At 31.8% G+C, this 11953-nt stretch overlaps 1 protein-coding gene across 3 annotated transcripts; it reads right to left on the bottom strand.

The window, feature by feature from the left end:
- Window positions 1-1670: 1670 nt before the first annotated feature.
- On the bottom strand, window positions 1671-10871 carry LOC137828076 (Transmembrane Fragile-X-F-associated protein). 3 transcript variants are annotated; one of them, XM_068634494.2, is made up of 14 exons: window positions 10142-10871; window positions 8829-8919; window positions 8638-8722; window positions 8433-8502; window positions 8007-8076; window positions 6714-6783; window positions 4932-4977; window positions 4592-4844; window positions 4284-4489; window positions 4082-4156; window positions 3690-3750; window positions 3458-3538; window positions 2527-2606; window positions 1671-2015 (listed from the first exon to the last, which is right to left on the bottom strand). In XM_068634494.2, exons 1-14 carry the CDS (start codon window positions 10282-10284, stop codon window positions 1937-1939), a joined length of 1410 nt encoding a protein of 469 aa, XP_068490595.1. In that variant the 5' UTR covers window positions 10285-10871; the 3' UTR covers window positions 1671-1936. The 3 variants fall into 3 exon arrangements, with proteins under 3 accessions (XP_068490595.1, XP_090160777.1, XP_090160778.1); XM_090304651.1 differs by having other exon boundaries at window positions 8590-8722; window positions 10142-10560; XM_090304652.1 differs by lacking the exon at window positions 8638-8722 and having other exon boundaries at window positions 10142-10560.
- Window positions 10872-11953: the final 1082 nt, after the last annotated feature.

Genomic DNA, 11953 nt, shown 5'->3' with positions numbered 1-11953 from the left:
TCTGTTTTCGTGTCATATTTTTTAAGATTTACTATTCATAGTTAGAGGGCACTACCCTATTGTCTGCATATGTTCTTGAATAACTTTCTTTTATTTTCTTTCTGACAAAAGATAAAGGAAGTAATCATTTTCTTACAGAACCAAGATTTAAGCACTTTATTTAAAATTTAGGGGCAAAGGAAGCCTGTTGGCTATTTTATATTGAAATAATAGTTGCAGAAAATTGCAAAGGGATCCCACAAGTACTGTGATTTTACACAATTAATGGATATCAATGTAATATAGAACAGCAACAAATTTGGCCTCCTTACATGCTTGCCATCCGTCAGTCAAATTGTATATTTATAAACAAGAGATCAGATTGGAGTGAGAAGTTGGAACTTACATGAATAAACTAACTCAATATGTGAAACATATCATTGAAGGAAAGTGAGGAACTAACTTCTGATAGATGTGATTTAATATGCAGCAAGTGCATCAAGATTTGAAGTCTTGTTACTCTTCAAAATGGAATATTATAGGAAATAAGGGGATAGATCAGTCTGAATGTTATAGTTTTTGTTATGAGATTTTATAATTATTCTAATGAGAAATAACATTTTTTCTTAATGGATTAAGAAAATAACTCTACTTAAAAGTAAGAAGAGATATATTGTTTAATAGTATATCTTAAGATTTTTGTTCCTATAATAGTAACTTCAATCAAATTTTGATTCTGTACTAATGTAAAGTCTAAACCAAAATTAACTAATGTACAAATTAGGTCTGATATCAATTTGAAATACCTTTGTATCTTAAATGCATAAATGTCTTAATTTATCTTATTTCAAAAATAATGTAAGATTAGCCTAATATGTATATTTAAGCTTATCAATGTAGATTTAACGTATTAATGGTAAATTAATATTACGTTAGTCTGAGTTAAACAAAAAAAATGTGGTTGAAAAGATAGACGCGATTAAATATAATTATCAAATAAAAAAAAAATCAATTAAAAGTAGTTATCAACTAGTAATTAGAGTCTAAACAATCTCGAGAGTTTGACTAAGAATTTTTTGGCTGTAATATTCATACATTATACTTAAAAGTCATGCAAAATTTACTAAAATTTTTAAATGAGTTGTAAAAAATCTAAATTAAATCCTAAAAATACCATCAGACTCTGTTGTACTTTTGATACTCTTAGTTGAATAGTACAAGATCCATTTGTATCATTTAAAAGTTTTAATTAAATACTATAAAGAATTATCAAGAAAAAGTGTTTTAAAGGAATGGAAAGGTGGTCCAAGATTCTCTTTTGGGTACAGGCAGAGCCAGTTCCTTACAACTGAGTGAAAGCTGATGACAAAGGAAAATATTGCAGAAATGGATTCTTTGTTAGACTAAGAAATGAATAGCTACAACACCAACTAAACATTTATCAAGTCTTGTTTCACTATCATGTATTTGTTTTGCCATTTAAGTTTCAATTTTGTTTTCCTTTGCCCTTGTGACAGAAAGTTGTTTTCAGTGGCAGGTCATCCCTAAAACCATATTTTGCCATCAACCCATCCACTAGATTTGACCTAATGGTGGAGAAAATTAGGTGATGTGTATGAAGTTATAAACTTTAATCTAATCCATCACATGTTTGAATTCAATAATTCTCATAGTATCCTTAGCTCAAAGAGTTCAATAATCATCTTTTGCATTTTCTATGTAGAATAATCCTCTGTACCAAAATTCAAGACAACATAACTATTGGCAATTCCTTCAGAATTGCAAGAATGCACTATGGGGGAAAAGGGGAGGAGGCAGAAATGTTTAAAATTATATACATCTTCTGGTCTTCAACATATAAAATCTATGAGCAGAGAAATCGATACTTCACAGTGCTTGCTTCTTCTAAAATCACAAGCAGGATGGTCAGTAAGATTGTATACATCTTCAATACAGTCTACACATCATATACAGGCATCCTTTCTTCAATGGTGCCACGGCAGACAGGGCACCTTTTACATTTTTCGCAGCAAGTGCTGTTATCCACATTGGGAAAAGGAAAAAAAAGAAAAATTCAATATCTTTAAACACAAGTCCTTCATAACATATTTGCATGCAAAGAATAAATAGATTCCTTGCAGATGCAGCAAACTGGTGGAGAGTTCCTCATTAAAAAAGGTTGTGATCCTGTCACCATCTACTTTCTTCAAACATTGCATATGGGGACCATTTGGTTTCAGAAAACGTCTTCTGTTCTTTAATAAATTACTTCTATTTATAAAAATATCACCTTATTTTTCATTGTTTCTTGTATTCAAAAGTTTGTATCAGAATCAATCAAAACATTTTTTTATTCTCTGCTTTCACTATTTTTATGGAAACTTTTCAAAGCAGAAAATAAAGAGAAAATATGATGGCAGAAAGTATTTTCTCAAACCATCCATACATCTTAAAATCCCTTTTTCGGGGCTTGACTTTGGAAAAAGTTAATTGGAATAGTAACAGAAGAGTATCAGACTGGAGCAACTGAACTGCAAGAGCTCTTACCTGCAAATAATGTGATGCCTACAAGGAAGGAGGACCACGTTAATCTGCTCTTCGAAGCAAATTCTACATAAGATCTTCTCCTGATTGATTATCATTCAATTTTGAAGTGTTAGATCCTGATACGCTTGACAGTCATTCCAGCAGAATTAATGAGCAAAAATAACAAATTCATAACAAGAATTTTAGTGCAGGATGTTGTAAACTAGTTGCAATAGGAAAAAGGGTTCATCAAAGCCAGTATATTTCATATCAGCCGGTGTCATCTAACTCTTAATTTGTAGCACCACCAAGCATGCCTTCAAACATACATGTATTCAATAAAATTCTAGATGTTGGTTCCCTTAGGCAACAGATGCCACACTTTTTTTTCCTTGTCAGTAGGAGATTCATATAATGCAAAATTTTAATTGAGATTGTGACTATGGTTTCCTTACTCTATTAAATTACTTGCTTCTACCTTAATGTAAGAAGTAGGAAATACATGAAATGATTGAGAAGAGTCAGAGACAAAGGTTAGTCACAAATTCAGTGACGATTAAAATGCTCAATAATAAAAAAATTTACTTGTGAAGTTAAAAATGCATCTAAATAAGTCATGAAATCAGAGGATATGACCATTTAAACCAATCACAAGTTTGATTGACCAAAAAAACAGAATAATATAGGAACATACAATTTTAATTAAATTTCAATAACTCAGTTTAAGGGTTTCAGAATAGATTCTGTGAAAATGAAACAGGAATTAAGGCCAACAGCACCAACCCACCGCCTTCCCAGCAAGTAAGATCCACAGACCCTATTGACCAATGAAACTGAAGATTATACTTTATAAAAAGTTGATAATGTACTAAACTAATTAATCGCTTAAACGTCCAAGACTTGGTGATCACATGTACATAATGCAAAAAACAATCAAGGTTGAGAACATTACGTGCTGAAGCCTTTCATACTCCTCTTGGCTAAATTTAGTAACTTCTGTCTGCTCACCCAGTGCAGCTTGTAGTCTCCAAATCTGAGCGTTATAAAGAACAGCAATTATATAATGTATGAAAAAGATTAAACCTACTTGTGTAAACTAAGGGATTCTTATAAATGACGAAACAATATTATAAAAAATACTTTGGTAGCTAAATATATATTTTGACAAAAGGAAATGTCTTCACCTCCTCGACCAGATCTGCTCTAGGCATTTTCTTCACTGTATCAGGGGTAAAAGTATTATACCTAAATAGTAAATCAAATGACATATCATTAGAGAAAATTTTGATTAGCATTGTAGACTTGTGAAAATAGCAACAATACAAGAGGCATAAACTTAATGTCATCAGAGTCATTTGAGATTAAAAGAGAAGGAACAAAGTTTGTCTTATTGCAAGCACACTCCAAATATCGCTAATTTTTTGACAAATAATTGCTACACTACACAACTCATGACTTCCAAGAGAAAGGTATGCAAGTGATAACTACAGGATTCAAAAGCTGTTCTTAAGCATGGCAAAAAATGACTATGACATTAAAGACAATATTAGGGTATAATGAAGGGTAGCGTACTGACCCAGAACTCCCAGAAAAAAAAAGTCTAGCTTCTTCCTCTTTACTTCCTTCATCTATTGACCACCAACCAAGTAACCTGTTAAGAGAAAGTGTAGGCAATGAGAAACTGTCAATGTTAATTCAGAAACATTTTACTGTAAATTCGGCAGGGTATCCACCAAAGACAAAATCCTTTTTCTAGCCAAACAGATCTAAATCTATACCTTGACCCATGTCGAAAGAACCCGAAGCACTCACGAGATTTTGATGCTATAGCTGAGTATCTTTCAGGAATATCTCCACTGTAGAGTAAAAGAACTATCTTCTCTATTAATCTATATGCAGCAAATAAAACCCCAGCTCCTTGCAACAAAAAAAGTGGTGAAAAAATGACCCAATGTCGCAGATTTTTTGCACTGGATGGTGTTCCCTAAAATTGAAATGAAAAAAAGGTGGAAAGAAAATCAAAAACTAAGGAAACCTACAAATTCCAAGAACATAATGACAAGATATTTGTTCAAAACTATCATACCTCTAAATGCATAAAAAGAAGTATTTGAAAACCAATGAATGGAATTTTCATGATATGCCCACCAATATCCTGCAGATTGCAGAACCCATTTTGCTGCCTATCTTCATCTGTATAAATAACTAAGCCTCCTCTACTCATGTCTAGGTATCTTATGGTATTTGATGATGAACATGGTTCTGTGATATGACAGCCTCCATGAATAGTTGGATTGTGCCACTTAGTACAAACAAGAAAGGCAAAGCACTGTGCAATCCTGCCAAAGAATAAATGATTTTATGAAGGAAAAGACACGAGAATAATGCAAATTACTTAACAGTCTACCATAAGATATTGATCATACCCATAGTTAATAAATAAGTCCCACCAGCCTAGAGCAGCAACATCACCTGCAGGTAATTGAAAGAAAGTTAGTAGCAAAATATTTGAGTATCAATCACAGTGACCAAAGTTTTACAAGGAATGTGATGAAAGTAACATAAAACAACATGAACCCATAATGAAAAAATCAGACATACAGTATATTTTCAGCTACACATACTTAACAGCCTTGTTATCGTAAGCCCCTTCATTTACCTGTCTCTTGAAGGGATAGAACAAAATGAAAACACAGCCCACCCTCACTATTCATAGACACATGCCAACGTAATAGAAACACATCAGAAATTAATTTCTTATTATTTTCAGTTCTGTAAATAAAAACTGTTTGAATGTTATTACTCCAGGATGTAGTATCAATAGTATCTTTGTATTAATTGAAGTACTTCATGGAACACAACCTACTCTGGATACTTGTCTCCTTGTACTCTTCAATATTGTATAAATGTCAATATTGACATCTGTCAGTGTAAATATGCCTTCCTGTTTCCCAATTTCTCTTTATACACCCTTATTTCTTTACAGATACATTAATTCATTCATTCTTAACTTAATTAGAAAGATTCTTAAAATTTATTCATGACATTTCATCCCGTGTACTTTACATTAAGCAATTAAATACACCATTTCCCAGTCTGACAAACCAAAAGCAAGCATTGTAAGCAATATGTTAAAATGTGTTCATAGAGAAATACATTGTAAATCTGCCATATATGCTACAGTGGTCAAAGTTCCTGATCAGACACATTAAGTAGATTTTATTTTACTATATTTTTCGTTTTCATCAGCATAAAAGGGAATTTAGAGTACAAAAGTCAAGATGAGTACAGCTTATGTGACAACAATATAATTGATTTTCAAAATGTGGAAGATTGATTTTTAAATACACAACTGTGTCAAATAACTTCAATCCGAGTTGTAAGTTGTTTTGTCTTTTTTGCAATAATTATCAGCAGGCTGAAAGCTAGGTATAAATTCAGGAACAAATAAAACTTAATATAAGCTTATTAGGGCCTGTTCAGACGAGTTTCTCAATTAAGCCCTTCTAAGGAAGAGAAATAAGAAGAAAAAATTAATTTGACTTTTCCATAAGCTAAAATTAACGTATGCACAAGCTAAAAATAAAAAATTAGAAAAGCTATATGAGAGAGCTTTTACAAATTAAATCATGGACAAGCAAATTTTAACTTATAGAAAATTTAATTTTAATTTATTTTATTTTTCTCTCTTTGAAAGAGAGTCGGGAGAGGTTTGCACAGACAGACCCAGTATCAGTGAAAGTAACCCAGGATATTTCTTGATCATAATGCCATAGTAAGGAACCATAACAAGAGTGATTACTTAAAACCCTACCACCCAGAAAATCATAATAATAATATCAACAGATGAATGCAACGAAAGGAGGAATTAAATCCATAACTTGAAAATTTAATTTGGAACCTCTATTGAGTTTTAATGTAAGAACACCTCAGTTCCGAAATAAAACTATATCTCAAGTTAATTTCCTAAATTCTTCATTAAATAAAATAAGTCATTGCTCGAGAATATAGCAGACAGATAATATCTGTATATTTAAAAGAGCCAGTATCATAAATCATTGCAAAATGTAGCGGAAAAAGATTAGCCAACATCACAAAAATAGATGTAGGGAGGTCAAGAGAAGCAGCTCCAAGTTAACCATGATATTAGAGAGAATAGAATCTCAATATAGATCAACAACAATTTTCAAGAGAAACTTAAAACTTACCACATATCTTTAGAAGGGTGAACACTGTGGCAGCAATCAAGAAGACCATGGATATTGAAATCCAGAAGTGCTAGGAAACAAAATTATACAATTTAGTTTTGAACATTCCAAAAATAAAAACAAAAGAAAGACAGCAATCTATTGAATATAACACTTAAATAAATTTCTTTGTAGTAGACAAGTCAGGAATAAGGTAATGTCAATTATAAGATGAGAAAAAAATAAAAACAAAAAAAACATCTCAATGCAAGAAAGTTATCAATTTCATACATATTACTAACAGGTCAGTGTTATAAGGCATAGCAAAGGTTAACTATAACAACTGTTTGAAACCCAATATGAGATGTGCAATTGACAGTTGTAAGGCACTTGTGCTTCCCTATACTCTTAAGATAAAGAGGCACAACACTTCTTAACTACGCATATATTCCATAGTGAAGTTCAATCATTTCCAATACTCAGATCCTCCTAGATTAAAAATAAAGAGGCCCCATTGCAGAATATGAATGTGCATGGTACTAATGCCAACAAGCCACAACGCAGTAGCTATCCATCTCAACCAGGTAGGATTTCCATAACATAAACCCACACAAATCACAATAAACTCTTTCAAAAACTACAGTACATCCACACAAATGGACAGTAGAATGTTTCTAAAGCATACCACAAAAAGCTATTCCTAAGAGTGAAATATCATTCAACTTCAATGTTGACCATCGGGCATTGAAATGAACGCACAAAAGAATGCCAACCACCAACAAATAAATGAATCATTGAAATGAGAGTCACACACAAATCACACAGAATAGGCATAAAAGGAATAATAATCAATCCAGTGCAAAACAATGAAAAATAAAAAGAAAAGGAAAGATAGAGTTTTTTCTATTTATAATAATTATATTACATGAAGGTTCTTTTTTACTTTTACTTACAATAAAGCAGAAACAGAGAGACTTGAATTTTTATTACTGATGCATTTTACCTAAATTTAAGTATAGCCTGCAGCCAAGGCTCCATACACAACAAAGGCTTTTAAAGTATGGATACAATCACAATCTTATTGCTGCTTCATATTCCTCATCCCTCTAAAGACTAACAATAACACTCTAGAATTCACCGAGGATTCGAATAAATGTTTACATGAAAATCATCAAAATTGGGAATCTTAAATTGCCATGAAAAGGCCAGCTGAGATGCTCATTTCAGTAGTTTCATTTCATTTAGGGTTCTCATTTATTGTCACAGATGATACTGCAGCTTAATTAATCAATCAACTAAAGAATAACATCTTACAGGAAGTGTTTCCCATACTGCTTCATCGGTCAAATTTTCGTCATCCCCGGGCATCAAAGCCCTACACATCCTATGAAAAGACATTTTTGTCAATAAATTATCCATTTGTTAGAAGAGCATAAAATGTATTGCAGAGACTGCATAATTGATTAAAGTTAGGCCTAAGCACTACTTTCCATTTTATGCAATGAAACTTCTCAACAATCAAAATAATTAATAGAAAGCAGACCCAAAAATGCAGGTTACTTTACAAATCACTTGACAAAGTTGAATGTTTGTGGTGATCCTATTGCAAACTTTTTTAGCAGTGCCAGCTAATATTACAGAAGCCGGAAGACTATGAATGGGTTAAAATGTATCTGCATGCTCCTTATGAACTACTTGAATATAAATTTTGGTAAGCTTATAGATGAAACAAGATATTACCTGATGTTATCAAACAAAACCACCGTTTCAAAAAATATCAGGGGCATGAAGACAATCCTTAAATTCATCACTGCATCATTAAAATGAAAAATATTCAATTTCGTAGCATCTTACAATAGTGACTAATAAAAGAAGTATCATAGTTCTGGAGTAATACACTGATTAACAAAATCCATTTAGCTATGCCACAAGAAATTTTTCCTACCATAATTGCTTCCGAGATGTATACAAAGAAGTAGCTCAAATGCAACAAGTAGTGGAGTTGCTACGAGTGAATGAAAAGGAGCCCACTGCCCATTAACAATTTATTTTTATGTTCAGTGACAAAACCCTACTACAGGATAAATTTCTAATTTTCCAGAAAATAAAGAAGACTTTTCATGAAGTACATCTTACTCGGCGATCATGAGGGATCGAAGGAGCAGGCAAGGAAAACCTGCCTCGTGCCACCACAGCATGGAAAAGCCATAGAGGAGAAAATACTTTCCTGTTAAAAAAAGATATTTTACAATATAGCTATAATTGGGAAGAATATGTTATACATTCTTAATCTATTTCTTCTCAATATACAACAACCTGAGATCTATTACCCAAAACTTCCACCCCTCAATAACATTTTAAGACAGGATTTGAAAGACTTGCCCATGATTCACATTGAATGATCAAATGTTTACGTTCAATTCAGTGTTCGGCATGACATAAATGGGCAGCCCCATACATATTCCCATTTCCTGAGTGTAACAAATTTGACAGTATTGTTGTTGGTTTGAATCACATGGTACAACATCTCAGCGGGACAATACAGAAAATAAAATGAAAATGGAAATGCTCTGATTTATTACTAATACTAAAAGTTTCATTGAATAAAATCCTGTAGGCTCTAGTACAATCATAAACTCACATGCATAACAAGAATAATCATTTCATGCTCAAAACCACAGACAACTCTGAATCCTTTGATGATTATTCTCAAGTACAATTTGGTTATCAAAGTTGCGAATATTTAGTGAAGCAACGGAGAATATTGGCAATAACTCATAATGCATTATGCTAATGTATTAGTATTAACTTTTGAAAACCTTATCAATTACTAGCATAAGTGTAGAAAAACATTATTTTGGAACATAACAAAGTTATGAAATGAGGGGGGAAATTACTTAACACTTTAATAAAGCGATGTACTTTCATCCTTACTAGCCAAATCAACATGGCCAGTACAAGTATGATCCTTATTATTAAACTTTACATAATTATACATCAAATTTTTAAGTTCTCTCTTCACTTGTCTACAAAAACATCACACACAAAAAAAGCAGTTTCACATATGGAAAGCAGAAAGGAAGGTATCCCAGTTCCCCTCCCATTTACAAATGAATAAAATAAATTAAAATAATAATAAGTATAGGTATATAACGCAGCAGAAGGACAGTAGCGTATAAGGTAAGCAAGTTTGCATTTTCAAAAGGAAAAACAACAATCTACTCATCTTCCTCGCACTGAATGCCAATTTTTTTTTTCAAGAATTAAAAAAAAAAACAACAACTACATGCATTGAAGATCAAAAAGGGGGAAAACAAATTAGCACATGACAATTCATAACACAAATCAAAGAAAGGTGGAGTTTTGCTGCGACCCTTTTATTCAAATCCACAATTTCTAAACTGGGTAATAGAAAAGGAAGTGTGTGAATGAAGAAAGAGAGAACTTACCACCATGTCCATGAGTCAGGAAGGAGACAGTCAAGCTTGAGAGCAAGGAGAAGAGTGAAGGAGAAAAGTAAAGCATGAGCCACCAGAGCTTGCAGGGCCTTCGCCACCCTCCTCCAACTCATCACCCTCCTCCGAACCAGCATTTTTCCAACCAGAAAGCAAAAGCAACAATGGACAAAAGAGAAGCACTTTCTGACACACACACAAAAACAGCAACAGGACCAGAAACTCACGTCTCTCTCTCTCTACCAAAACCGAAACTGATGACAAAATATCGCAGAGGATGCTACCAAAATTCCTCGGAGGTTGCAAAGAGAGTGACTTGGGAACAGCCTCAGCTTCTTGCGTTACATAAATCTTTGCCTTTTTTTTAAAACAATTTTACTCTCTCTCTCTCACTCTACCTTCTTGTTTACGCTAAAAAAACGTTTCTATCCGAAGATAGATTTATTTATTATATCTTTATGCCGATGTGACTGAATGGACGAAAATACCCACCATGTTCAAATGTAATCAAGTTCAAAAAGAAAAGAACAAGACTCAACTGGAATCTTATTAAGATGAATTCAACAACACATAAACATAATTATGAATATTTCTGTTTTTCTTTCTTCTTTTTACCAGAATATTAATTGTGACAACTCAGCCATATTTAACTTAATTAAATTCAATCTAATTTCTGCAAGAATGTTTTTCCCATAACTGACTTGATTTTATTGTGTGGTCAGTTATAGGTAAATTTCGTGCAGCCGAATTGTTATATTATACACTTTAAATTGAATTGATCTTCAAAGAAGGAAATTATTTATTTTTTTGAAAGAAAAAAACAGCACATGGTCCAATCCTATTAAAGCGATAACATAAATTATTAAACTTTTTGTTCTTATCTTCATCTTTTGATAAGTTAGAGAGTGTTTTGAACAATACAATAAACTGTTTTAATAACGCTTTAGATAAAATAAATAAAATAAAATCGATTATTTTTCACAAATAAAAAATACATCTAATAAAAAAGTAGCTTGAAATATTGACTTGTGAAATGGAAGGTTGGGGATAAGTTTGGTATAAACAGAGAACTAAGGGTCGGTGACTTGTCCATCTATTTATTAATGGGGTTTGAATTTCTTTTTCATTAATTAGTGAAGTTTGATTCCATATTCATATTTTATTCCCTTTTTCTACTCATGTTTTCATTCATCTATTGGTCTATTTTATTAAATTCCATCTTTTTTTTTATTAAAGCTTTATCCATGGCATAAAAGTCATTCATGCTGATTCATATTATTCTTTTGAAAGAAAAAAAAAGGTTAAACAAATATATCGGTTAAAGGTACTAGTTTATAACCTTCTAAAATTTATGTATTATCAGTTTATAATTTTTTAAAAATTATTTATTTTTTCATATAAGTTTATATTTTAATAAATTCTTTAACCGTTGTAATATGACAAATAATTTTTTTTTAAATATTTGTAAGTTGGTAGGACTAATAAGATAAAAAGGGTTGCCTTGTTTATTAACATACTCTTCAACATTTCAGTCATACACGTTATCGTATTAAGGCTGAAAGCGCTATTATAAAAAACACATACATGATTGGCTGAGAGGGTCAAATGTATAATTAGGAAATGTTCCTCAAACCTTGTCTCCTTTTATTTCCAAACTCTCATACCAACATTTCTTTAAAATTTTCAAAACATTAATGTAAGTTTCAAAATTATTCCAATCCAATAAAAAGTATATTCAAAATCTATATTTAATTTAGGATAAATAGTTACTACAATAAGAATTGAATTGATATATTATCTTTTTAG

The sequence above is a fragment of the Phaseolus vulgaris genome, chromosome 7 (genome assembly GCF_051622355.1).
Source record: "Phaseolus vulgaris cultivar YP4 chromosome 7, ASM5162235v1, whole genome shotgun sequence".
Taxonomy (NCBI): Eukaryota; Viridiplantae; Streptophyta; class Magnoliopsida; order Fabales; family Fabaceae; genus Phaseolus; species Phaseolus vulgaris.
This window is presented reverse-complemented; position numbering and strand designations above follow the sequence as displayed.